This window comes from Centrocercus urophasianus, unplaced genomic scaffold (genome assembly GCF_019232065.1).
Source record: "Centrocercus urophasianus isolate 14NV4802_14NV808 unplaced genomic scaffold, USGS_Curo_1.0 seq_2, whole genome shotgun sequence".
In the NCBI taxonomy this organism is placed as follows: domain Eukaryota; kingdom Metazoa; phylum Chordata; class Aves; order Galliformes; family Phasianidae; genus Centrocercus; species Centrocercus urophasianus.
Genome location: NW_024884755.1, coordinates 16,361,505 through 16,383,715, shown reverse-complemented (window position 1 = coordinate 16,383,715; position 22,211 = coordinate 16,361,505). Strand labels below are relative to the sequence as shown.

At 60.7% G+C, this 22,211-nt stretch overlaps 5 protein-coding genes and 1 long non-coding RNA gene across 10 annotated transcripts; 3 read left to right on the top strand and 3 right to left on the bottom strand.

Moving 5' to 3' along the window:
- Positions 1–104: 104 nt before the first annotated feature.
- On the top strand, positions 105–4,462 carry VPS9D1 (VPS9 domain containing 1). 4 transcript variants are annotated; one of them, XM_042821488.1, is made up of 15 exons: positions 105–233; positions 349–421; positions 497–586; positions 658–817; positions 1,350–1,461; positions 1,538–1,600; positions 1,969–2,021; positions 2,107–2,194; positions 2,315–2,400; positions 2,472–2,935; positions 3,037–3,166; positions 3,236–3,429; positions 3,507–3,588; positions 4,177–4,281; positions 4,353–4,462. In XM_042821488.1, exons 1-15 carry the CDS (start codon positions 120–122, stop codon positions 4,426–4,428), a joined length of 1,890 nt encoding a protein of 629 aa, XP_042677422.1. In that variant the 5' UTR covers positions 105–119; the 3' UTR covers positions 4,429–4,462. The 4 variants fall into 4 exon arrangements, with proteins under 4 accessions (XP_042677422.1, XP_042677424.1, XP_042677421.1 ...); XM_042821490.1 differs by having other exon boundaries at positions 494–586; positions 2,766–2,935; XM_042821487.1 differs by having other exon boundaries at positions 494–586.
- A 196-nt stretch (positions 4,463–4,658) lies between these two features.
- SPATA2L (spermatogenesis associated 2 like) lies at positions 4,659–6,144 on the top strand. The gene is made up of 2 exons (XM_042821567.1): positions 4,659–4,952; positions 5,032–6,144. Exons 1-2 carry the CDS (start codon positions 4,659–4,661, stop codon positions 5,950–5,952), a joined length of 1,215 nt encoding a protein of 404 aa, XP_042677501.1. The 3' UTR covers positions 5,953–6,144.
- Positions 6,145–6,870: 726 nt separating this feature from the next.
- On the bottom strand, positions 6,871–11,025 carry CDK10 (cyclin dependent kinase 10). Of its 2 annotated transcripts, none has more exons than XM_042821434.1 (13): positions 10,891–11,025; positions 9,985–10,057; positions 9,756–9,827; positions 9,558–9,660; positions 9,368–9,449; positions 9,130–9,197; positions 8,736–8,788; positions 8,527–8,596; positions 8,341–8,400; positions 8,091–8,214; positions 7,840–7,979; positions 7,568–7,620; positions 6,871–7,497 (listed from the first exon to the last, which is right to left on the bottom strand). In XM_042821434.1, the coding sequence occupies exons 1-13, from the start codon at positions 11,014–11,016 to the stop codon at positions 7,394–7,396; spliced, it is 1,128 nt and encodes a 375-aa protein (XP_042677368.1). In that variant the 5' UTR covers positions 11,017–11,025; the 3' UTR covers positions 6,871–7,393. The 2 variants fall into 2 exon arrangements, with proteins under 2 accessions (XP_042677368.1, XP_042677369.1); XM_042821435.1 differs by having other exon boundaries at positions 9,985–10,147; positions 10,891–11,021.
- Positions 11,026–11,204: 179 nt separating this feature from the next.
- Positions 11,205–12,305, bottom strand: LOC122162002. Its single transcript, XR_006169373.1, has 2 exons — positions 12,161–12,305; positions 11,205–11,526 (listed from the first exon to the last, which is right to left on the bottom strand). It is a non-coding gene; the product is annotated as an uncharacterized LOC122162002 (long non-coding RNA).
- Positions 12,306–12,403: 98 nt separating this feature from the next.
- CHMP1A (charged multivesicular body protein 1A) lies at positions 12,404–17,357 on the top strand. Its single transcript, XM_042821822.1, has 7 exons — positions 12,404–12,462; positions 12,653–12,672; positions 13,462–13,539; positions 13,908–14,054; positions 14,473–14,601; positions 14,861–15,048; positions 15,613–17,357. Exons 1-7 carry the CDS (start codon positions 12,456–12,458, stop codon positions 15,632–15,634), a joined length of 591 nt encoding a protein of 196 aa, XP_042677756.1. The 5' UTR covers positions 12,404–12,455; the 3' UTR covers positions 15,635–17,357.
- A 969-nt stretch (positions 17,358–18,326) lies between these two features.
- On the bottom strand, positions 18,327–21,521 carry DPEP1 (dipeptidase 1). Its single transcript, XM_042821500.1, has 10 exons — positions 21,292–21,521; positions 20,272–20,404; positions 20,060–20,192; positions 19,828–19,978; positions 19,673–19,742; positions 19,394–19,570; positions 19,232–19,316; positions 19,081–19,156; positions 18,816–18,951; positions 18,327–18,578 (listed from the first exon to the last, which is right to left on the bottom strand). The coding sequence occupies exons 1-10, from the start codon at positions 21,519–21,521 to the stop codon at positions 18,396–18,398; spliced, it is 1,374 nt and encodes a 457-aa protein (XP_042677434.1). The 3' UTR covers positions 18,327–18,395.
- Between the last annotated feature and the right edge of the window lie 690 nt (positions 21,522–22,211).

Sequence of the window (22,211 nt, the reverse complement as noted above, 5' to 3'; positions counted from 1 at the left end):
TGCCATCCGTTTTAAAGTCCCTCTGGAAACATTCTCCGTCTGCACTTCCGGTTTCATCCCCTCGCTTTTTAAGTTCCCCCTGGGAACGCGCGGCCACTGAGATCTTCGTTCCGGCCGCCATGGCCGCGGCGGGCGGCGTTGGGGATGGAGGGGCCGGGCCGGGCCGAGCCTTACAGACCGCGATGAGGGCGGCGAGCGGGGCTTTGGAGATGGACAGCGCGGGGAGGACGCGGGTGAGCATCACAGCCCTGTGGGGTGGGCCCGCTCTCTTGCCGCACCTCCCGCCCACCCCCCCGCCCGCGGGTCTTGTGGCCATCCCTGCCTCATTCCTATTTAATTTCGCCGCAGGAAGCCTATGTGGAGTACCTGAAGAGCATCACCCTCATCTCACAGGCCCTGCAAGACGAGGCAGCGCTGACAGGTAACCTCCCCCTCGCGGTCCCTCCCCCCTGCCCCACACACGGGAGCGCAGCATGACACTCCCTTATCGCAGAAGACAGTGAAGGGCTCGGCTCCAACACCCCCAAAATGCTGAAGCTGGCAGAGCAGTGCCTGGAGAGAGTCAAGTCCTTGGCAGCCACACTGGGTGAGTAATGCCACCCCCAGGTGGACTGAAGCCCTTAACAGAGACTGATGGAACCGTGTCAACCTCCATAGGGCAAAAAACAAACAAGGCAAAACCGAGCGTGCCGGGGGGGCCTGCACCCATCTCCAGGCACCGCAGGGTTTTCTCTGATGAGGGAGGCAAGCTGTCACCCTTCCTGCCACCAGAGATCTTCCAGAAGCTGCAGATTGCTGAGGCACAGAGTGCACGCAAGTAAGTGGGGCTGAAGGACAGCAATTGCAAAGGGACCAGGGCACAAATCCTATGGGGAGTGGGAAAAGGAGGGTCGGGGGGACCTAAGTGCTCCCCTCAGTGACCTGAAAGCAGAGCAGGGCTGGGCTCGTCTCCCAAGCAACAAGCAGGTAATTGTGGTGCTTAGGGGTGTGGCTTATAGATAGAGTTGGCAGTGCTGTGTTAATGGTTGGTCTTGATGTCCTCCAAAGGACAAGAGATTATGATGCTAATTTACAGCAGAGAAGGTTAAGGTTGGATATCTGGTAAAATTTCTTCTCAAATGGAGTGGTGATACACCAGCACAGGCTGCCCAGGGAATGGTTGGGTCACCATCCCTGGGGGTGTCCCAGAATTGCAGAGATGTGGCACTGAGGGATGTGGTTATGGGCATGGTGGGGTTGGGGTGGGCTTGGGGATCACAGAGGTCTTCTTCAACCTGGAAGGGTCCCAGCTGGCCAGGATCCCTGGCTTGCATGCAAGGCCACAGCAGTGTTCACCTCATTCCCTGCAGGGAGCTGACACCACTAGAGGAGGCATCGCTGCAGAACCAGAAGCTGAAAGCTGCCTATGAGGCACGGGTGGCACGGCTCAACCCCAGCCAGGCCCTGCAGAAAACCTCGCTGGTGAGTGGGGAGCTGAGTACGATGGGTCCTGTGCTGGGACTTTGAGCAGGTGTTACCCACGTTCATTGCTTGGCAGACGCTGTCTCTACAACGGCAGATGATGGAGAATCTGGTGATCGCCAGGGCACGAGAGGAGACCGTATCCTTTCCACTAAGAGAGCCCAAATCGGGGGTCCTGCAGCTGCGCCTGGCTTCCTGCTGCAGGCCCCTGCTCCTTGCCCCAGGATGCACCAATCCAGCACACGCACTTGGTTTTGAGTCCTGCCCTGTTCCTGGCTGATGTGGGGGTACAGATCGAAGCCACGTGGACAGACTGGATGCTGCTTGTCCAGCTCTGTCCAGGCTGCCCATGTGTCCTTGCTCTGGGGGTCCCTGGGAGCTGTGCTTCCCCGTGTACCCTGTCAGTGCTTGTAGCTGTTACTTCGTCAGCCACCCCAGGGCTGTGCTGGGTGAGATGCTGGCTCACTGCTGCAGCTCTTCCAGTGCCTTAACTGTGCCCTGGCCCAGCTGCAGAGGAAAATGGAGGAGCGGCGGCTGCGGCTGCAGGAGGCGGCCAACAGGTGAGGGGATCAGGGTGTCCCAGTGGGGACTGCGAGGCTGCGGAGCTCCCTGCACACCCCTCACCTGGCTCTGTGGCACTTGCAGGAGGTTCTCCAGCAGTGTGGCCCTAACCCCTGAGGAGCAGGAGCAGAGAGAGCTCTATGCTGCCATCCTCGAGTATGAACAGGACCACGTGAGTATGGGCTGGAGGCTGCTGCTGTGGGTGCTATGAATGCAGAGGGCTGTGCTGGGAGTCAGGGAGAGGAGGGGCTATTCCCACATCCCCACTAACCTGCTGCAAGCACTCCCCCAGGACTGGCCACGGCAGTGGAAGGCCTGGCTGAAGAGGAGCCCGTCAGACCTGTCACTGGTGACAGGGCTCTTCTCCTGCCTCCTCAGGTACTGCAGGGCTGGCAGGGTTGCAACCACTTGCCATTGTCCCCTGCTCACCCCTGTCCCTCTGCTTCCAGCTTCCCAGAGCACCCCATAGCTCAGCTCCTGCGCAAGCTGCAGTGTGCAGTGTACACTCGGCTGTACCCAGCAGTCAGCCAGAGCAACCCTGAGGCCACTCCTGCAGCCTCCACCGGCCTTGCTTTCCTCTCACTGGATGCAGGAGGGCTGCTGCCTGCAGAGCCAGGAGGCCGGCGGCTCCGAGCCTCCCGCAGCCTGCACTGCATGTTCTCAGTGCCTGAGCACGGTCCAGCCACGCTGCGGCACAGCATCTCCGGAGCAACCCTGGCTGATGGCAGCCCCGACGCCTGCAGGGCAGAAGGGGACCCCCGGTCTCCCCGGGAGAGCTCCTTTGAGGACCTGGAGCGGTTCCTGGCATCGCCTGAGGATTGGCCCCCAGCAGAGCCCATGGCCAAGCCCAGGCCTGCGGCATCGCTGCAGGAGCAGCTGAAGGGCATCGTGCGGGACATCCACAATGCCATTGGTGAGGGGCGGCCATGGCTCTGGGAGGGAGGAGGGGTGATGTGGCAGGCCAGGGTCTCTCTGTGCCCAGCCGGGTGAGCTGCGTAACTCCTCCCTTCCCAGACAGGCTGCTGTCCCTGACCCTGCTGGCCTTTGAAGGATTGAGCACTGCTGCTGGCAAGGACCAGTGCCTGGCCTGTATCGAGGATGCTTTCTTCCCTCCACTGTGGGCCCCGCTGCTGGCCCTCTACAGGTACCGTGGCCCCATTGCTGAGCTGCGAGCTGCTGTTACGGCCAGCCCCCACCACCCTTTTGCCCATAGGAACGTGCACCGGCCCCAAGAGGAAGCCCTGGCTCGCAGCATGGAGCGGCACCGCCACGCCAGCCCTGCCGACCTGGGGCTGTCCCCTCGGCTCTTCCCCACTGCGCCCGGCCGCCTGGCCTATGGTGCTGCCATCGACGAGTTGTGCCTCATCCCCCTGGAGACTTGTCCCCGCAGGAAGCTGGACTGCATCGGTGCGGGGCCGGGGCGGGCATGGGCTGTGTGCTGCGGTGCCATGGGATGGCCCTGAGTGCTCTGCTCTGTGCTGCAGTGCGAGCCCTGCGCAGCATCTGTGAGTGTGCCGAGGAGTACTGCAGCACCCGCGACAGCCGCGCTCCCACTGCTGGCACCATGTGAGTATGGGGTGAGGAGGGCAGCCCTGCTGCCAGGGGGCTGGGGGAGGTGGGCTGGTGGGTCCCTGTGCTCTGGTGCTGCTGGTTCGCACTGGACAGGCTCTTAGAGGGGTGTCTGTCAGCCTGATGGTCCCTGTTGTGGGTGGACAGCGATGCTGGTTGTGCTGGGGCTGATGGCTGCTGCTGCAGCACTCTGACAGTCCTTGTTGTGGTCGTTAACGGTGCCCCACAGGGTTTGCTGTTCCCATTTTGGGGAACTGATGGTTCTGTTGCCGTGTCAGGGGAGCCAATGGTGCCCAGTGCCATAGCAGTTTGATTGCCCTTTGATTGCCCTTTGATTGCCCTTTTGCCGCGGTGTCAGGGCTGATGGTTTCTCTGCCGGGCTGATGGGGCGATGGTCCCGGTGCCGTGGTGGGGTCTGAGCGTTCCATTACCACGGAGGTGATGAGCCCGATTGCCCCATCGCCTCGGCAGCGGGCCCGCGGTCCTTTAGCCACGGCGATGGGGGCCATTGGCCCCGTCGCCACGGTGACGTGCCCGATGTTCCCGTTGCCACGGTGACGGGACCCCTGACGATGCACGTGGCAGCGGGGCGGATGAGCTGCTGCCTCTCCTGTCCTACGCGGTGCTGCGCAGCGCGCTGCCCCAGCTGCAGTCGGAGTGCGCCGCGCTGGAGGAGTTCATCCACGAAGGGTAGGTGCCGGGAGCGGGGCGTGCCGGTCGCCTGCTGCCCCGCGCCCACCGCGTGTGTCGGCGTGCCGCAGGTGCCTGCTGGGCGAGGAGGGATACTGCCTGACGTCGCTGCAGAGCGCGCTGGCCTTCCTGCAGAGCCTGCCCTGAGCTGCCGGCAAGTGCTGCGCTCCTCCCGGCCGCCAGGGGGCGCCGGACGATCCGCGACTCCGAGCGGGCGGAATCACGTGGTGGGCGGGGCGCGGGAAGCGGAAGAACGCGCGTGTGCGGCGCGGGGCTCGGTGGCAGGCGGGGAGCGGGCGGGAAACGAGGCCTGGGGGCGGTGCGGGAGGAGCGGGGCCGGGGCCGGAACCGGGGCGCTCACCCGCCGCAACCGCAGGATGTGCGCGGGCCCGGCGCTGCGGCAGGAGTACCGGCGGGGGCTGGAGCGGGGCCGCGCCCGTCCCGGTCCCGACCCCTCGTTCGGGGAACGGCTGCGGCAGCGGCTGCGGAACGAGGCGGGGCTGCTGCCGGCCCTGCAGGACGACGCCGGCGCTCTCCTGGCCCAGGGGCTGCGGGGCCGCCGCGAGCCGGGCTCGTCGCTGCGGGGTCTGGCCGCCGCCTTCGAGCTGCTGGAGCGGGCGGCCCTCAACCTCTACCTCTTCCCCTGGCGCAAGGAGTTCCGCACCATACAGGTGGGTGCCGGGCCGGGGCTGCGTGCCGGTGCTTCGCAGGTGCCTCGAGTGAGCCCAGCCGCTTTCCTTCTTCTTCCAGACCTTCTCAGGAGCCTACGTACACGTGCTGCGGGCTGCGCTGCCCGACGCCGAGCTGCTGCGGAGCTTGGGGCGGCTGGGCTACGTGCGGTTGGATGAGCGCCGCCTCGCTGTGTCCCGGCCGCCTCCGGCCACCGAGCTGACCGCTGCCGCGTGCGGCTTCTTTGCCTGCCGGCTGGAGTGTGAGATCCTGGCCGAGGTGCTGCTGCGGCTGCAGCCACGCCTGCCGCGTGCCGAGGAGCTGCTGGATGCACGCCGAGTCACCGGGGATGTGGAGGCCTGCGTGGAGATGCTGCGGGAAAAGATGCATCTTCCTGGCTGCGAGGATGGCAGGGAGCTCTACGGGGACGTGCCGGACAGCCCTGAGGATCTGTATTTCGAGAGGCCAGACAGTCCTGAGGATGGTGGAGAGGGAGGCACGAATCTCCCGCTGCTGAGCTCCAAGCTGCAGGGCGCACAGGACGTGCTCGGGAGGAATTGGGACGCCTATGAACGCAGTGAGCTCAGGCAGGAGCTGCTCTCCTCTCCAAGCCTCCTCAAGCCAGACCCTTCCTCCTCTCGTTTCTTCCTGCAGCAGGACCGGAGGGAGGTGGGCAGCAGCCCCCCGTTGCTCTGCCCTGCACGGCTGCCCCCTGGGGAGCCCCCACCAAGCAGCCACACCAGGGCTCAGCCCCCTGCTGCCCCGCAGCAACTCCCCGAGCTTCCCTCCTACCAGCTGCACTCGTGCCTGCAGCAGGGCACGCTGCCTGCCTACTGCTGCACCACCTGCCAGCAGCTGCATGCCGGTACCTGCGCGGCCGGGCTGGCTTGCCGCAGCCGGCACCGTGGGCAGGAGCTGTGCTGCGAGCGGCAGCAGCGCCTCTGGCTGCAGCGCACAGAGGTGGACATGCTGCTGGCTGATGGCACCAGCACCCGGCCCTAGCATGGCACTTCAGCTTGAGGGGATGCTGCTGCTGCTTGTCCCTCTGCCTGAGAAACACTGAACTCAGCCCCGTGCTCCTACCGAGCCCTGCAGGGCAGTGCCAGGGAGGTGAGAGCTGGGAGGACTGAGCCCTGTTCTGGTTCCTGCTGTAAGTGGCTCGCTGCATCCCAGTAAAGTGTGGCTGCCTCATGACTCAGTGGTTTTGTCCTGGCAGGGAGGGAAGGAGGCCCTAGGGGACCTGGTGGATGAAAAACTGAACGTGAGCCAGCTGGGTGCTCATGCAGCTTAGAAGGCTGAGGGTCTCCTGAGCTCCATCAGAAGAGGAGAGGCAGCAGGGACAGGGAGGGGATTGTCCCTCTCTACACTGCCATCGTGAGGCCCCATCTGCAGCACTTTGTCCAGGTCTGGAGCCCCCAGTACAGGAAAGATGTGGAGCTGTTGAAAAGGGTCCAGAGGAAGGCCACTAAGATGAACAGAGGCCTGGGCCACCTCCCCTACAAAGACAGGCTGAGGGAGCTGGGCTTCAGCCTGGTGAAGAGCAGGATGTGAGGAGACCTCATTGCAGCCTTCCAATATTTAAAAGGGGATTATAAAAAGGAAGGGAATTGACTTTTTATCCAGGTAGACAATGACAGGACAAGGGGGAATGGTTTCAAGGTCAAGGAAGGAAGGTTTAGGTTGGATGTCAGGGAAGATCTTTACATAGTGGTGAGGTGTTGGAACAGCTGCCCAAAGAGGCTGTGGATGCCCCATCCCTGGCACTGTTCATCACCATGTTGGATGGGGTCCTGGGCAGCCTGGTCTGGTAACAGCTGTAGAGGTTGGTGGCCCTTCCTGTGGCGGGGGGTTGGAACTTGAGGTCCCTTCCAACCCAAGCCGTTCTGTGATTCTATGGCCGAGGGAATTTTTCACCACCACTGCCCTTTGCAGCTGTTTTTATTGACAGCGAGTCAGGGTTGCACCACGCAGCCAGTACAGGCCAGAGCTGGTCCTGCCAGACGTCCAGCATCTCTGTACCAAACCCCCATCTCCCCCCCTTTCAGTCCCTGCCTCCATCCCACCCCCAGGGGAGGAGGCTGAAACCCACCCCGTGCTGTGCTCACAGCTCCAGGCTGTTGCCCCCTCACTCCAGGGCAGAAGGAAGCCAGCACTATACAATGCTTGGGCTCTGCTGGGCTGGAAGGCTGTGGATGTTCCCAGCATGAGAAGCTCTGCACAGGGCTGAGCATGGGCATTGGTAACCAAGGCAGTACCCCTAAATGCAACTGTTGAGGGACTGGGGCAACGTGGCCAGGAGCCATCCCATGAGGTGACAGCACCCAGCACTGCATCACCGAGGAGAGCTGAGTGCCTGGCCAGCAGCGGGGCAGGAGCCAGTGCCCAGCCCTGGCAACGGCGACCCCTGCTTGAGTTCCCTGCACCTCCTCCTTCTGGATGGGGCTCAGGGCTTGGCACGCTTTGCCTGGCTCTCAGTCCCTGTGCTGGCGCTGGCTGCCCGCTTGTTGCGATGGTGGGGGAAGGTGGGCATGAGCTCTGGCTCACAGGCTGGGGAGGCACAGAGACAGGTCAGCAGAGGCCAAGCACTGCGACCCTGGCTGGTGGGGAATGTACTTACGCAGGGGCTTTTCCTTGAAGTATGAACTATCCAGGCTGTCTTTTGCCGTTGCCCTGTGGCGACAAGATGTGGCAAGCTCTGCTCCCAGCCCAAATGTGCTGCCACCTTCCCTCACCCTCACAGCTCTCCCACTCCCCATCCTGCCCGCGCTCCTCCATGGTCCCAGTTCCCCTCCAGCACCTGCCCACAGCACTGAGCTGACCCCGCCACGAGGGCAGCCCCATCAGCAGGCAGGGGCCTGCCCCGAGCCCTGCCCACACAGTGGCTCTTACCGCTTCTTGGGATCGTACATGAAGAGGAAGTTGAGCAGACGCAGCCCGGCCTCTGAGAGCCAGGGGAACTTGTGCTTGAGGTTGTTGTAAGGCTGTTTCCGCAGTGTGTACTGACTCACCAGGGGCAACTTGGAGAAGCCCTGAGGGAAAGGGTAGGGGGGGCATAAGGCTGTGGGCAGGAGGGCATCAGGGAAGGGCAAGGAGGGCCAGAAGAGCCACAAGGGCTGGCGGGGTTGTGGGATAACTCTCACCGGCCAGATGTTTTCATTGGGTGTCCCCAGGAGCTGCACAATGAGGTCTATTTGGTGGATCTCAGAGGTGCCTGGCAGCAGTGGCTTGTGAGCCAACAGCTCAGCAAGGATGCAGCCCACAGCCCTGCAGCGCAGAGGACACACAGGAGTTGGTGGGGGCAGCAGAAATCCCTCTGTTGATGTCCTGGCTTCTACAAACCCCCCAGGCACCACCCAGCCAGCCTCAGCCTCTCCTGTCCCCTGCCCTTACCACATGTCAATGCTGGTGGTCTGTGTCGTCGCTCCTAGCAGCAGCTCGGGTGCTCGGTACCTGTGCAGGGAAGGCACCATCTTTAGTTGCAGTACAGGAAGCTCCCTGCCCCCAGTGGCAGCGCTGCAAAGATGTGCTCCACATCACCCTGAGCCAGCACAGCTCAGCACCCTGCACTGCACCCACCACAGCGTGACGACTTTGGGGGTCATGGGTTGTGGTGGCATCCCATATGTACGTGCCAGACCAAAATCCGCTGCAAGAAAGAAACGGACCCGAGGTAAGGAAAGAGGCAAGCTCCATGCTTTGCCTGCTTGTGGAGCAGAGGGAGAGCTGCAGGCACACCTGCAGCAGCAGCTGAATTGCCAGAGACAAGGCAGCTGCCAGGGGCTCACCTATCTTCACACAGCCTTTGTCAGTCATGAGCAGGTTGGACACCTTCAGATCCCTATGGGGAACACCGAGCGGCGGTCAGCGCTGTCTGCCAGGCACAGCTTCTCCTGTGCATGCACTTCCTCAGGAACTCAGGAGGAAAAAGAGCCCCACTGCTGACTGATCACTAAGAGAGGTGAATCTCACCATCCCTTGCCTTCCCTACCCTGGCTCCCACACTGCACAGCAAAGCCGAGGGTTTGCTGCAAGCCCCTGCCCACAGCTTCTCCACACGGTGCTCCTCGCTCCCAGAGTTGTGTGAGCTGAGCAACCGACACGCAGTTACGGGGCTCATCAGGCTGCCTCCCAGCAATTCCTCTTCCCCACCCCACACCCAGCCACTCCCGTTGCTCTCACCTGTGGATGATGTACCTCTCATGAAGGTACTGCAGACCCTTGAGGACTTGCAAGATGATGCATTTCACCTGAAGAAAGAGGACAGGAGTGTCCCCCAGCACGTGAACAGCACCAGCCAGCCCTGCTGAAGCTACCAGCATAAGGTGGATTGCAAACTGCAAGGAATCCACACTGGTGGCCATAGTGTTGTGGCCCTTTCTCGAGGATGACATTCCTAAAAGCCTGGCCCAATCTTTACCTGAGCCTCTGAAAAAGGTGTCTGCATGTTCTCGAGAAGGCTGGCAAGGTCCTGCTCACAGTAGCCCATCACCAGGAAAATACTGGAGAGGAGACACAGGCGTTTCACTGCTCAGCACTGCAAAAGGCACCGGAGAGCACCGAGGCAGCATCTCCTCTGAAGGCTGGAGGGCATGCAGGGAGGCTCTCACCTTTCCAGATGGTTCCCCACAACCACCTCCTTCAGCTCCACGATGTTGGGATGCTGGAGCTCCAGGAGCAGGGTGATTTCCCGCAGGCTGCTGATGGGCATTCCTGAGGGCAGTGAGAACCACACTGCACAACTGCCTCAGGTGGAGGCCAGGAACACTGACACCTGCCACGAGGAGCCGTCCCCGTTCCTCATGTACCTTCCTTCTCATTGTCCATCCGCACCTTCTTCAGTGCCACAGTCTCATCTGTCACAGTGTCCCGGGCACGGTCTGGAAGAGCAGCACAGGGCAGCATAAGCTTTAGCCAAAGGGACACAGGTACTGCCGAGTGTCACTCCTCTCAGCCTCGGTCCCGCAGCCCCCAGGTGTGGGCAGATGTGCTACAGGCCCACCCTTCCACCCAGGCTCCAGCCAACACCACACTTACACACTATGCCATAGGTGCCCTCTCCGATCCGATTCAGCTTCTCAAACTCCTTCACGCTCCGGCATTTCCCCAGCTGGAACCAAAGAGCCACATCACAGCCAAAGGCTCTCTCTCAGGGGCAGCCCTCAGCAGCTTCTCACCAACATTCCCACAGTGCTACAACCTTGACAGCAGACAGCAATCAAAATAAAGGGCATCACTCTGAGCGATGCCTAATCTGGCACTGCAAGTCTGGTTGTGTTCAACTATCAGCTGTGAACTATCACAATCACAGATTCACAAACAACTGCAGGCAAAGCATGTGAGGTCGACCAACAGTGCAAAGCACATACAAGGAACTAAGAGTAATAGAGCCATTCCAAAAGCTGCTAATTTTTAAAGCTCTGCAGAGACTACAAAGTTTCCCAGGGAAGCCTCTGTGTGTGAGCCTTACCCAGAAGGCGTCCTTATGGGGGTAGGGATAGGAGAGAGGCTCAGTCCATCAATTGATGCCAGGAATCACAGAATGGCCAGGGTTGGAAAGGACCTCAAGGATCATGAATCTCCAACTCCCCTGCCGCATGCAGGGCCACCAACCTCCCCTTTTAATACTAGACCAGGCTGCCCAGAGAATCAGAGATGGTCTGTATCTGACCTGCCTGTAATGGTATCCTCCCAACTTTCCCCTCTCTCTTAAGACATCTTTACAGTACCTATTATTCTAGAGGTGGAGCTAGAGTGACTCCAGTCATTCCACACCTTTGTTCTGATTGCTATAAAACCCCCTCATCTCCCTCACCCGCGTTCAGAACGCGGGGCGCAGCGGCGGGCGCTCCTCACGTTCCCTCAGCACAGGGCCCACCCACCAGCAGGGCCGCCCCACAACCGACGCTCCTCAGAAGCTCCCTTCGGGCGCAGGCCCCTCACCCGCTCGGACGCCGGCACCTCGAAGTAGCCCTCTCCCCACAGCCGCTGGAACCGCAGCGGTTCCACCTCGCTCTCGGCCGGAGCTCCCTCAGCGCGGTCTCCGTCCGCCATAGTTGTGACGCGCATGCGCACACCACTTCCCGCCCCCTGTACGCATGCGCTCTGGCAAGCCCCAGTCTCACGCATGCGCCGTTCGGCCCTGCCGCTCACGCTAGGCTCGAGCAACGGTTGCTAGGCAACGCGCGGCCTGCAGGCCTGCGCTCGACCGGGCGGCCCCCGCTCCCCGAATCGCCGTTCTGTCATCAACCACCTCCTCGTTCCAAGCACTCGCTTTTATTGCCCGGCTCCTCCCCAGCTGGGGAGGGCCAGGCTCAAGGGTGGGCTCTGGTGGTCTCCCTGTCCGTGAGCACACAGGAGTCATGGTGGGCGATGAGCAGCCTCTGCCTGTGGGTCATGGCTTCTCCTTGTTCACTCCGCTGTCCGGCTCCTGGCTCTGCCCAGCTCCCCCGCTGGTTGCTGCCTTGGTGGGAGGACCTTCCATTGACATTGCTTCAGTGCATTCATCCAGGGGCGGTGTCACAGAAATGCGGGGTGTAGGAATGGTTTCTTTCTCATTGGTGAAGTCTTGTGCCGAATCTAATGAACAGAGGGTAAAAAAAAACAAAACAGACGTGAGAGATCACAATAAATTGCTGTAGAGGAGCTGAGCAGGCTTGAGACACTGCTGCAGCACGCAGCTCCAACACAACAAAGAGCTCCATGACTGCCCTGACAAGAAAGGAGACACATCTGAAACTTCAGAGCTTTTCAGAGCCCCAGTGAGAGCCACTGCCCACCTGTTCCCCCCATATCCAGACCCCTTTGCTACTTACAAAGCTGCTTGTTAAAACCTGGCCAGCTGAGAACACAATGGGAAGCACTTCACTTTGTGCTCTCTTTTGTGGGGCAGTGAGGAGGCAGAAGATTGAAACATCACAGATCTGAGAGATTTTACAGCACATTAATAGCAGCGGCCTGTGATGTGTCATTCCTTGATCTCTCCCTATGCCTGCAAGACCAGGCTGGAAATAAAATTCTGTCTTGAAAGAAATGACTTCAAAATGAGGGCGGGTGACTGAGGTGAGTGGCAGCTCCATGTGTGCCCAGAGAGGCACCACTGTCCCCGTTCCTTATCCCCATTCCTATCCTCACCCCATCCTCATCTGTCCCCATTCCTACCCCCATTCCTATCCCTGTCCCCATCACAGCACGCCGTATGGGACCCCATTACCCTTTGTGCCTATGTCCTTGCAGAGCAGCTGCCCCATGGCTGCTGGCGTGGTCTCGATCCCTTTGTGGTGTCCCGGCAACACGCACGTCACCGTTCTGACACCCCACCCCGCAGGCCGCACCACGCCCCGACCCCGTCCGCGAGGCGCAGGGCCGCCGTTCCATCTCCATCCCCGCCCACGTGCCCGCCCCGCAGCCAGGGGGCGCCATCGTCACAGGGTGGCGCGCGCACCCCGGAAGCAGCAGTGGCCGCACCCGGAAGCGGCGGCGATACCCGGAAGCGGCGGCGGGGCAGGATGGACGGTAAGGAGAGCTGAGACGGGGGCTCCGCCGTACCGGGCCTGGCGCGGTCTCGCCGTATTGCGTGCGGGCTGTGGGGCCTCCCGGCGTGGAGCGAGGCGGGGTGCGCTGGGTTCGGCCTGTCTCGGCCTGGGTTCCGGTGTGTCGCGGTGCTGAGGCCCGGCGCTGAGGCGATGCTCTCTTTCTCTTGCAGACACGCTCTTCCAGCTGAAGGTGAGCTCCTGGCGATCCCTCCGGCAGCTGCGTAACGTAGCGCCGCTCCGCGCCGCCCTCGTCACAGGGGGCGGTTAACGCCATCCGGGCCACGAGCCCCTCCTGGCCCCTCCCGTCCTGTGCCCCGCTGTCCGCGCGAGGGCCGAGTCTGCGAATCCGCCCGGCGCAGCCGCTCTCGGCCCTGCGCCCCGATACGATGCTCGCGCTCCGGTGTCAGTGGCAAAGCCACCCCCGGGAGGGAGGGCCTGTCCCATCGGTGTTGGCATGAACAGGGCGTCTGGGTGGCGCTGCTCTGGTTTTCCCTAGCTGACAGACGAAGGGAGTGCAGGGTGTAAGAGTAATCGTAATGCACACATTTAAACAAAAAAAAAAAACAACTGAACTGCCAGTGACTGGAATGGAACACCCTGGCTTGCAGAGATCCACAGTGTGCTGCTGCTGCTGCTTGGCTTGTTGCTGCCAGCAGCTGCGGGAAGAGGGAGCTCATCAGCTGAGCTTGTGCCTCAGGCAACCACTGCCAAACTTGTCCCCATCTCCACAGCAAGAAAACTGGCCCTCAGCATGCTGTGTACTTTGGGAGCTTCCCTTCGTGCAGCCAGCATTGCAGCTCTGGAGGGAGCTGACACCTCGTCAGAACCTGATGGATCCCTAAGCTAGGAAGCTGTAGCAGCTCATAGAGCTCATGTTGGCACCTTGTGTGCCCTGTGAGTGGCCAGTGCCACAGAGGTGCTGCTGCTGCTGCTGGCTCCCCTGCAGTGTCCTAGCACTAACCCACAGCTCTCTCTCCAGTTCACAGCAAAGCAGCTGGAGAAACTTGCCAAAAAAGCTGAGAAGGACTCCAAGGCGGAACAAGCCAAAGTCAAGAAGGTAGGTGGGAGTTTGTCACCAAGTGGTGATGCTGGCATCTGGATGCTGCGCTGAGCAGCTGGAGACCCTGCCTCCTCTTGTGCCCCACCAGCTGTGTGCTGCTGATGGGTGGAGAAAAAGGGGCAGTTTCTTCTCTTGCTCTCAATATGTTTTGAAGTCTCACCCTGAGATCTTGAATCTACTGAGCAGATGTGGTGTGTTACTGTGACACTGAGGGATTTAATTCCCTTCCAAGGGCGTCCTCAGTGTTTACAGAGGTCGCAGATGAGCTGTTTCCTGCTGAAAGTCTGTCAGGCAGAAAAGGGGAGTGCTTGTTTATAAGCATGGAGTGGCTTCTTGGTGCAGGCGGTTGCCCTTTGCTCTTCCAGGCCCTTCAGCAGAAGAATGTGGAGTGTGCTCGTGTCTACGCAGAGAATGCCATCCGCAAGAAGAACGAGGGGCTGAACTGGCTCCGCATGGCTTCCCGAGTGGATGCGGTGGCCTCCAAGGTGCAGACAGCAGTGACAATGAAGGGGGTAAGAGCCTTTGTTCTTCAGCACGGGGTTCTGAGAGCAGTCTGTGCCCTGTGTAGAGTGTTGGCTCCTCCCTTCTCATCTGCCTTGAACCTTGGACTTGTTCTCAGATGAGGGTCCTGTAAAGCTTTGTAATGAGCCCGGTCACTCTCGGTGTAGTGAAGCTTCTGGCATGCCCACAGAGAGCTCTCCAGGCTGCTTTATTATGGCTCTAATCAAGGAGGCTCATGCCTGCTTTCTTGTCTGTGCTAGCCATTGCATGTGTGTTTACTGAGAAGTGGGCTGGGACCCGTCCTGCTTGGAGCTGCAGTGGTGTGCTTCCTCTGGCTGTGCTCTGCCTCGGGCTGTGTGCCAGGGTTTTACTTTCAGCAGGGATGCCTTTGTTTTTGGACAGCATCCATGAAGCAATATCCTTTTGCAGGTGACGAAAAACATGGCTCAGGTGACCAAGGCTTTGGACAAAGCTCTGAGCTCCATGGACCTACAGAAGGTGTCTGCAGTGATGGATAAGTTCGAGCAGCAGGTTCAGAATTTGGATGTTCATACATCGGTAAGAGGAGATGGCCTCAAGGGGTCTGGGTGGATGAGACTGCTCTGTGTTTCAGGTGTATGAGAGACATTGGGCAGGACGCAGCACTGCTGCCTAGCAAAGAGAGTGTTTGCTGTATAAAGGGGCAAACCAGCAGGCAAGGGAAGGAAAGCAAAGGTGCTGTCCCAGCTAGAGGTTGCTCAGATGGAGCTGTGGAAGACTGCACCTCCCCCTTTATGCTTTACCCATGAGGTGGGCTGACAGGCTGTCTCTGTTGCAGGTCATGGAGGACTCCATGAGCTCCGCTACCACGCTGACCACACCGCAGGAGCAGGTGGACAGCCTCATTGTGCAGATCGCAGAGGAGAATGGTTTGGAGATCATGGACCAGCTCAACCAGCTCCCTGAGGGTGCTTCAGCAGTAGGGGAGAGCTCGATGCGCTCCCAGGAAGACCAGCTGTCACGGAGGTTTGTTCTCTCCCAGGTCCTTCACCTCGTGTTGAGGCGGCTTTGAGTTCTTCCCAGGGGTCTCTCACTGATGCGAGCAGTGATTTAATGCAGGCTGAGTGGACGCTGAGCCCTTGGTGGTACAAGCTCAGGCAAGCTAGAGCTTGCAGCACCTGCCATGCAGCCCCTGTGGTGCTTTGTGAGGCCTGGGGAGGGTGCAGGCAGGCAAAGTACCATTCGGTTACTTAGTGGTGGGGGTGGCTGCTGGCACCTGGCTTCTCTCGATCCGGAGCAGAACCGTCCGCCCTGCTCTGCGTTCATCCTCACGCAGCTGCTACTGCTCTGGAACACTTGGTGCTGACCTTCAATCAGCTCCAGGAACAGGCTGTTTTGCTGGAACTGCCCCAGGAGGAACCGATGAGCTTCCTCTCCCTACTCCCTCCCTGCTGCTCCCCGTGAGGCTGCAGCCGGAGTGCCTCTGGAGGCTTCTGTGCAGAGCTGTGTCCCGCACGGCCTGGCTGGCGGGTCCTTCAGGCTGTTCCCAGCTGCTCTCATGCCAGTTTCCTCTTGTCTTTTCCCTTTCAGGTTGGCTGCCTTGCGGAATTAGATCTCCTGTTACCCCTGCGGACTGCTGCCATGCTGGTTGTATGGTGTATGGGGACGGAGGGACTCAGGACTCCTTCCTCTCTGCCTCTATCACATCCTTGCTCTGACCTGCTGGCTGGGCAGGGCCAGCTCCTCCTGCAGCAGCGTGTCCCCAGCCCTGTCCGCCTCCCTGCAGACTCTTCTTTTGGGGTGCAGTAGTGACCAGAGCAGGCAGAGATCCCGACAGGGGGTGTGGAGCCAAGGACAGCCCTTCTCTGGGCTTGACGAGTACTTTGCTGTTTCTTATTTTAGGGTGTTTTTCATTTGAGGATCGCTGCCGGCTTCTCGCAGCGTCCCGTGATGCAATGTGATTTAACACTAAATGAATCTTTCTGGAGGTGGGTCGCAGTGTCTCCTGGGGTGCTGGCTGCCTGCCTCTTCCCTGTGTTGCCTGCTTCTGTTGTTACCTAGTTTTGGGCTTCTGTACTGCGGGCAGCACTTTGCTGGGGACCTACAGCAAGTGTCTGTCCCCATGGAGAAGATTTACAGCAGGGGTTTGGGGGAGGCTATGGTGTTCCTGGGGGGCTTGTGCCTTGCAGAAAGCGGTGCCCTTGCCCAGCCCTCACTGCTCGGTCCATAGCCGTATGTGGGTGCCCTGCTTGCAGGCTTCTCCTTGCAGATTCACCTCGTCACAACAGGCCAACCCCCCTTTGCTTCTCTTGACCACAAAGTGACCTTTAAAACCCTCCTCCTGCCCTGCACAAGCCTGTGTGTGCAAATCCTTGCATCTTCCACCTCCCAGCAGTGCGGTGTGGCAGTGAGCTCTCTGTGCCATGACTCACCGTGTGCCCGCTCCGTGCCCAGTGCCCTGCAGCTGGGAGAGGATCTCAGCTGCCTTCAGCCTTGGTGACCCAGACTTCTGCCACTGGATGGGTTTGCTGGTGTAAATACCAAACTGCCCTGAGTGTGCATCGTCCAGCCCTGCTCTGTGCCTGGCCCCTGGCTCTCCCTGCTGTCGCTCCCACTCTGCTGTCCCCACATTGCTGCATCTCTGGTGTGCCTGAGCTCTGCTCTGCTCTGCTCCCACAGCCCACAGTGGAACACAGTTGCTCAGAGCCTTCCTTTGGGCTGAGGTTTTCGCTGCCCACCAAGATACAGGGTGGATTGGCAGCTTACAGGAAGGAAATGAAGTTTCCTTTGCCTCTCACAAGGAGGAATTGCAGGCTACAAGCAGTGTGCTGCAGCTGCCTGGCCCTGCGGTGCTGGAGCCAAGCTGTGAAGCAGGCAGCCAGCCCTGCTGTGGCGTGGCAGCTTCACTTCAATGCTGCAATGGGAGCTTTCAGTCAAGTACAGCTGCAGTGGGAGTGGGACCTTGACTGCTATCAGCAGGGCAATAGCAGTGTGGGGAGAGGGCAGGCGGCTCCATCCCTCATCCTCCAGTGCTGGCACCCAGCCCCAGGGTCACAGACACCGCAGCGCTTGTCACAAAAACAATTCTCACTGCTTTGATTATTTTTTCTGAGTTCAATGACCGTGACAGCACGTGGCTGGTGACCAAAAGAGCCTTCTTCCCTCGTGTGCTGTGCTAGGGATGAGGGGTGGTGACGAGGGCATGGGAGGTGCCTGCACCATGCAGTGGCACTGCTGCTGGCTCCTGGCCCTGCGTGGGCGCCGTGTGTGGGGCTGGGGACTGGGATTAGGCTCAGGGTGACCGAGACTCTGCCCCTGGAGTCACTCCCTTTTCCCATCTGATTTTTCTCTGTGTCTTGATCCGTGGTGGTATTTTTTTAAAGCTTGTCTCGTTTGCCTTTTTTCTTCTCCAAAACCCTGTTGATTACCTAATGCTGTTTTAAATAAACACTCTGAACATCCATCGTGGTGTGCACGGGGGTTTAAGCAGAAGAGGGGGGCTCTGGGCTGTGCCTGTTCTCTGCTGTGGGTTGAAAACCCAACTGCAGCTGGGGACAGAGGACCCGCTGTGGGCCGAGCTGAGGAGGAAGAGGCCCATTCCTTCAGCCTTCCTGCCCGGGGAAAGGGCAGCCAGTGCCTGCTGGGGGTCACAGCCTCTGGGGGTGGCTCAGGAGAAAGCCTCTGATGTGCTGAGGACGCTGAGCTGGCACGTCCCCACAGGGACCGCTTCCCTTCCTGTGGTTGTGCTGGGGAACCGGGCAAGCAGGGACTGCTGCAGCCATGGCACAGCCAACACAGCCCAGGACGGCTGCCTCCTTTCTAGATCCTTTTTCCCAGTTTTGTTTTTGGGCTGCTGAGCTCACTGCACTCTTCCCCACACCTTTCCCTTGCCCTTCTGAGAAGCTCGGGCTTGCCGAGGGGAAGCCCCCAGCTCCACGAAGTAAGCAAGCTCCAGCGTTCCCCACCACGCAGACCCAGGCCTGCCACCAGCATCCACCACCCATGGGTGCCATCCTGGTGGGACTGGGGCTCGTCCCCTCCCCGCTCCCTGCTGGCAGAGTGGGCTTTGTGCCTCAGCCAAATTGTGAATGCCACAGGAAGATGACTCTCCTGCACAAGCTTGTTTTCTTGGTGCCCAGAGCTGCCTCCGCTCCAAAGACAGGCTGTTCCCAAATGTGAGAGGAAATTGCTAAGAAGATGATTGAGTAGCCAATTAATTAGCTAATGATTAATGTAAGCATCCTGCGGAGGCAGCCCCGCTGCCACCCTGGCCGCGTGTTGTCACAGTGATGTCTCACTCCTGGTGCGGTGACAACCCGAACACCGAGCAGGATGGCTTTATTTTGTGACCGGGCTGGGGCAGCACGTGGGCACTATGGCAGCAGGGTGTTGAGCAGGGGCAGCAGCAGCACCAGGGCTGCTGGCAGGGGCAGGGCTGGGCTGGCATCGGTGCTGGTGGTGGTGGTGTAGCCATAGCTGGTGCGGCACTCTCCTTCCAGCTCCTCCAGGGCGATGGGCTCCTCGAGGGGCAGTGTGCCCTGCAGGGATTCCTTCACCTGCGGGGCCAGGGCAAGTTTGCATCACAGGGTGCTTTGTGCATCTCTGTATGCTGCTCAGACCCCTGCTCTGCGTGTCCCCCATCCACCCTATTGCCCATTCTCCCCATGCATCCTCATGACCCATTTGTCCACGTTCCAGTGCACCCCAGTGCCCTCCACACCCCCGTGCCCAGCGCGTATCCCTTTGCCCCATCCATTTCCATGCCCCCCTGTACTTCCCCATGCCCCACTCACCTCCTCCACTCTCTTGAACACCCTCAGCAGGTTTTTGGCCAGCGCCGCGCTCACCTCCTGCTCCGTCCAGTTCCTGGCCAGCAGCTCCGCCACCAGCGCAGGGTACTTGGAAACGTCCTCCAGCCCCGTGGGCAGCCTGTGGCACCCACAGCTCAGAGCCTGACATGGGAGCACCCCAATCCAGCAATCCCCAGGGGACACCCCATGCCCAGGGTCAACCCTTGGCCACTCCATCCCGCTTCCCACGTGCCATCACCCACTTTACCCCGTGACACCATCGTAGTCCCCGCCAAAGCCGACGGATTCAATGCCTGCCACTTTCTTCACATGGTCCATGTGGTCTGTGGGTGCAGAGGGGCCGGGTGAGGGGATGGGGTGACACTGTGCCCCCACCTCATCCCTGCCCGCAGCCTCACCTGCGACATCAGCCAGCGTGGCTACGTTGCTGCAGGTCACGTACTGGTTGTAGAAGTTGACCATCACCAGGCTGCCTGTGGAGGCCTGCAGGAGAGGTGGCCCTGAGCCCTGTGCCGCTGTGCTGCACCACCTCCCCCCCAGTGCTCCCATCGTGTGCTCACCACCATCTGCAGCACATCGTCGGGCACATTGCGGGCATGTGAGCAGACGCTGTAGGCAGAGGAGTGGCTGAAGATGACGGGAGCTTTGGAGACATCCAGTGCCATCTTCATGGTCTCCACTGAGACGTGAGCCAAGTCCACGATCATGCCGAGGCGGTTCATCTCCTCCAGAACTTTCTGCAGGGAGGGGAGCAGGGGTGCGGACAAGGCAGTGTGAGGACACCGCACCCTCAGGACTGGCTGGTCCACGGCACTGCCACCCGCCTCCATCCCACTCACCTTCCCAAACGCTGTGAGGCCGTGGTGCACAGGTTCCTCCTCCTCGGTGTCCACCAGCCAATTGTCAGCCCTGTGCCACAGGGACAGCATCAGACCCCGAGCCTCAGCCCCATCCCCATCCCCCCCGTCCCGACGACATTCCCACGGTGGGCTACCAGGGTGTGTTGCAGCTGTGTGTCAGGGTCATGTAGCGCACGCCCAGGCGGTAGAAGGTGCGCAGCACACCCAGGCTGCTGTCGATGGAGTGGCCGCCCTCCACACCGATGAGGCTGGCCACCTTCTTGTCCTGGAATGCCTGTTCGATGCCTGCAGGGGCACAGAGAGTTCTCAGCTGGGGACAGACACCTACAGCCCTGTGCCCCTGCAGCCATTCCCCCCGCCACTCACCTGTGCTATCGACGACGCAGGCGAAGGTCTCTGGGTACAGCTCACACATGCGGTGCACCACGTCTATCTGCTCCAGCGTGCGCTTCACTGCGTCCTTGTTCTGCGTGTCGCAGGGCACGTACACCGACCAGAACTGGGGGGATGGCAGCAGGTGAGCACCCGGAGCCCCAGCAGGGGCTGTTCTGGTGCCCGTGCCCCGCTTGCTGTCCCACCTGGCCGCCCACGTGTCCAGTGTTCAGCTTGGGGATGTTGGTGTGGGTGTTGTTCAGCTGCGTCAGGTTGGATGCCGGCAGCAACAGTTGGTTATTAAACAGTTTGAGGAGCTGCCAGGGCAGGTCGTTGTGCCTGGGCCAGGGAGAAAGTGAGAGCGGGGGGTTGTCTGCCCAACTGACCAACCACTTGGCTGCCCATCTGCCTCCCTGCTTCATCATCCATCCATTAGGCACCATTCATCCCCCACCATCCATCCATCCATCCTCCCCTTCCTCCCTCTTCCCTTCCCTTTGCCCCTCCCTCTCTCCACATCTGCCCCTCCCTTCTGCTGCCCCTTCCTCCACCCATCCATCTGTGCCACCAGGAAGTGATGCCCAGGATTGGGGGTGTGGTTCCCCTGCAGAAATCCCACCCCCCCGTCCTGCCCCCCCCCACTCATCCCCACCTGCTCCTTGCTCCCTGCATGGCTCCAGCCCCACATCTCTACGCAGGAATGTCACCACCACCGCATGCTGTTAAGGGCCCAGCAGCATCACTGGGGAAGAGCTGGGTCTCCCCCTGCCCCACATCCCTTGGCTCCCACAGCTCCACTCCTACTGCCTGGGGTTCTCTGGGCTGCACGATGGCCCCATAGCCCTGTGGGCACCACTGGGAACGGTAGCATGGTGGAGGACTGGGGACATCCCTAAGGACACGATCCTGCAGGACTTCCCCTGGGGCAGCCTGACCCCACCGCTTCCCGGCACCACTCCTGGCTTGGCTGCTGGGGTTCCCCCCAACCACACAGCCCCAGGTACCACGTGGAATCCCCCTGTAGGGCCATTCCCACGTGTCCCTCGAGTGCTCCATGCGGGCATTCCCAGGACAGCGCCGTTCCTATGCAGTGTCCCCGGGGTGCTCAGTGAGGGCATTTCCCAGGCAGGTCCTTGGGTTTTTCTGTGCTGGGGATTTCTCAGGGAACCGAGAGCCCATCCCACAGTGCCACACAAGCTTTGGAGCGGACGCGTGGCCGTGCTCACCCGTCGATGACCGGAGTGGAGTCCATGATGCGCTCAGCCTCCTGCAGGAACGTCTGCCCCGAGCAGGGCAGCAGCAGGCACAGCAGCAGCACGATCCTGCGCAGCATCCTCGCGTGGTGTGCCGGTGGTGGGATGAGATCGCTGCCCCACTGCTGCAGGATCCCGCTGAGTGTTCCCACACTGCTGACTGCTCTTCCCCGTGGTAAATCAATAACCAGCACTGGGGCCATAAACCCACCCTTGCACCCTGCACCCCAACCCCGCAGTGCCCGGGCACTGCGACGGCCTCTGCAGCGCAGCGCGGGGTGACATGGGGACGCGCATAGCTGTGGTTATGCTCCCGGCCCCTCTAACACAGCACAGATTTTTTCTGCTGGGAAAAAGCGCTGCTCCCATCCCCTCCTTGGCCTTCCTGTCCCAGCACCCCCCGCCCCAACCCGGCACCCCCAGCCCCATAGAAACACCCCCAGCCCCATGCCCCTCATGCCATGGAGTCTGGCAGGACACGCTGCCTGGTACCCCTGTCCCCAGCTCACCACCAGCCCTGGAACACTCAGGCAGCTGCTCCCGTGGTTCTGAAATATGTGTTCCGGCTTGCGTGCCGTGCAGGGCTGGAATGGGCTACGGCCACCCCAGAGCCAGCCCCCATCATGACTGCGGGCGGGGGCCGAGCACCAGGGCACCCCACAGCTCCATGCCTCGGCCACCCGGCTCTGTGGGCTGGGAGACAGGATTAGGGTGGTGCAGCCAGAGGTGTTGGTGCTGCGGGGGGAAACTGAGGCACACATCCACTCTGCAGTGGATCCTGTGTACAGGGCCACAGGTGGCCTTGGGGACTGCAGTGGCCGTGTGCTGGGAGTGGTGCGGAGTCACATAGGGCACAACCGGTTCCAGATCCTCATCCTGGGGTGGTCGAGCTG

Coding starts and splice junctions, on each gene's coding strand:
- SPATA2L (XM_042821567.1), top strand. CDS start 4,659: ATGTGCGCGGGCCCGGCGCTGCGGCAGGAGTACCGGCGGGGGCTGGAG. Junction 4,953..5,031: donor AGGAGTTCCGCACCATACAG/GTGGGTGCCGGG, acceptor TTCTTCTTCCAG/ACCTTCTCAGGAGCCTACGT.
- VPS9D1 (XM_042821487.1), top strand. CDS start 120: ATGGCCGCGGCGGGCGGCGTTGGGGATGGAGGGGCCGGGCCGGGCCGA. Junction 587..657: donor GTCCTTGGCAGCCACACTGG/GTGAGTAATGCC, acceptor CAACCTCCATAG/GGCAAAAAACAAACAAGGCA. Junction 2,022..2,106: donor CTGCAGGAGGCGGCCAACAG/GTGAGGGGATCA, acceptor TGGCACTTGCAG/GAGGTTCTCCAGCAGTGTGG.
- CDK10 (XM_042821434.1), bottom strand. CDS start 11,016: ATGCGCGTCACAACTATGGCGGACGGAGACCGCGCTGAGGGAGCTCCG. Junction 9,450..9,557: donor GTGGGGAACCATCTGGAAAG/GTGAGAGCCTCC, acceptor TCTCCTCTCCAG/TATTTTCCTGGTGATGGGCT. Junction 7,498..7,567: donor CTTCAAGGAAAAGCCCCTGC/GTAAGTACATTC, acceptor GTGCCTCCCCAG/CCTGTGAGCCAGAGCTCATG.
- CHMP1A (XM_042821822.1), top strand. Junction 14,055..14,472: donor CAGCAGTGACAATGAAGGGG/GTAAGAGCCTTT, acceptor ATCCTTTTGCAG/GTGACGAAAAACATGGCTCA. Junction 15,049..15,612: donor GAAGACCAGCTGTCACGGAG/GTTTGTTCTCTC, acceptor TTTCCCTTTCAG/GTTGGCTGCCTTGCGGAATT.
- DPEP1 (XM_042821500.1), bottom strand. CDS start 21,521: ATGGCCCCAGTGCTGGTTATTGATTTACCACGGGGAAGAGCAGTCAGC. Junction 19,979..20,059: donor CTGCGTCGTCGATAGCACAG/GTGAGTGGCGGG, acceptor GTGCCCCTGCAG/GCATCGAACAGGCATTCCAG. Junction 19,157..19,231: donor CACGCTGGCTGATGTCGCAG/GTGAGGCTGCGG, acceptor CTGCACCCACAG/ACCACATGGACCATGTGAAG.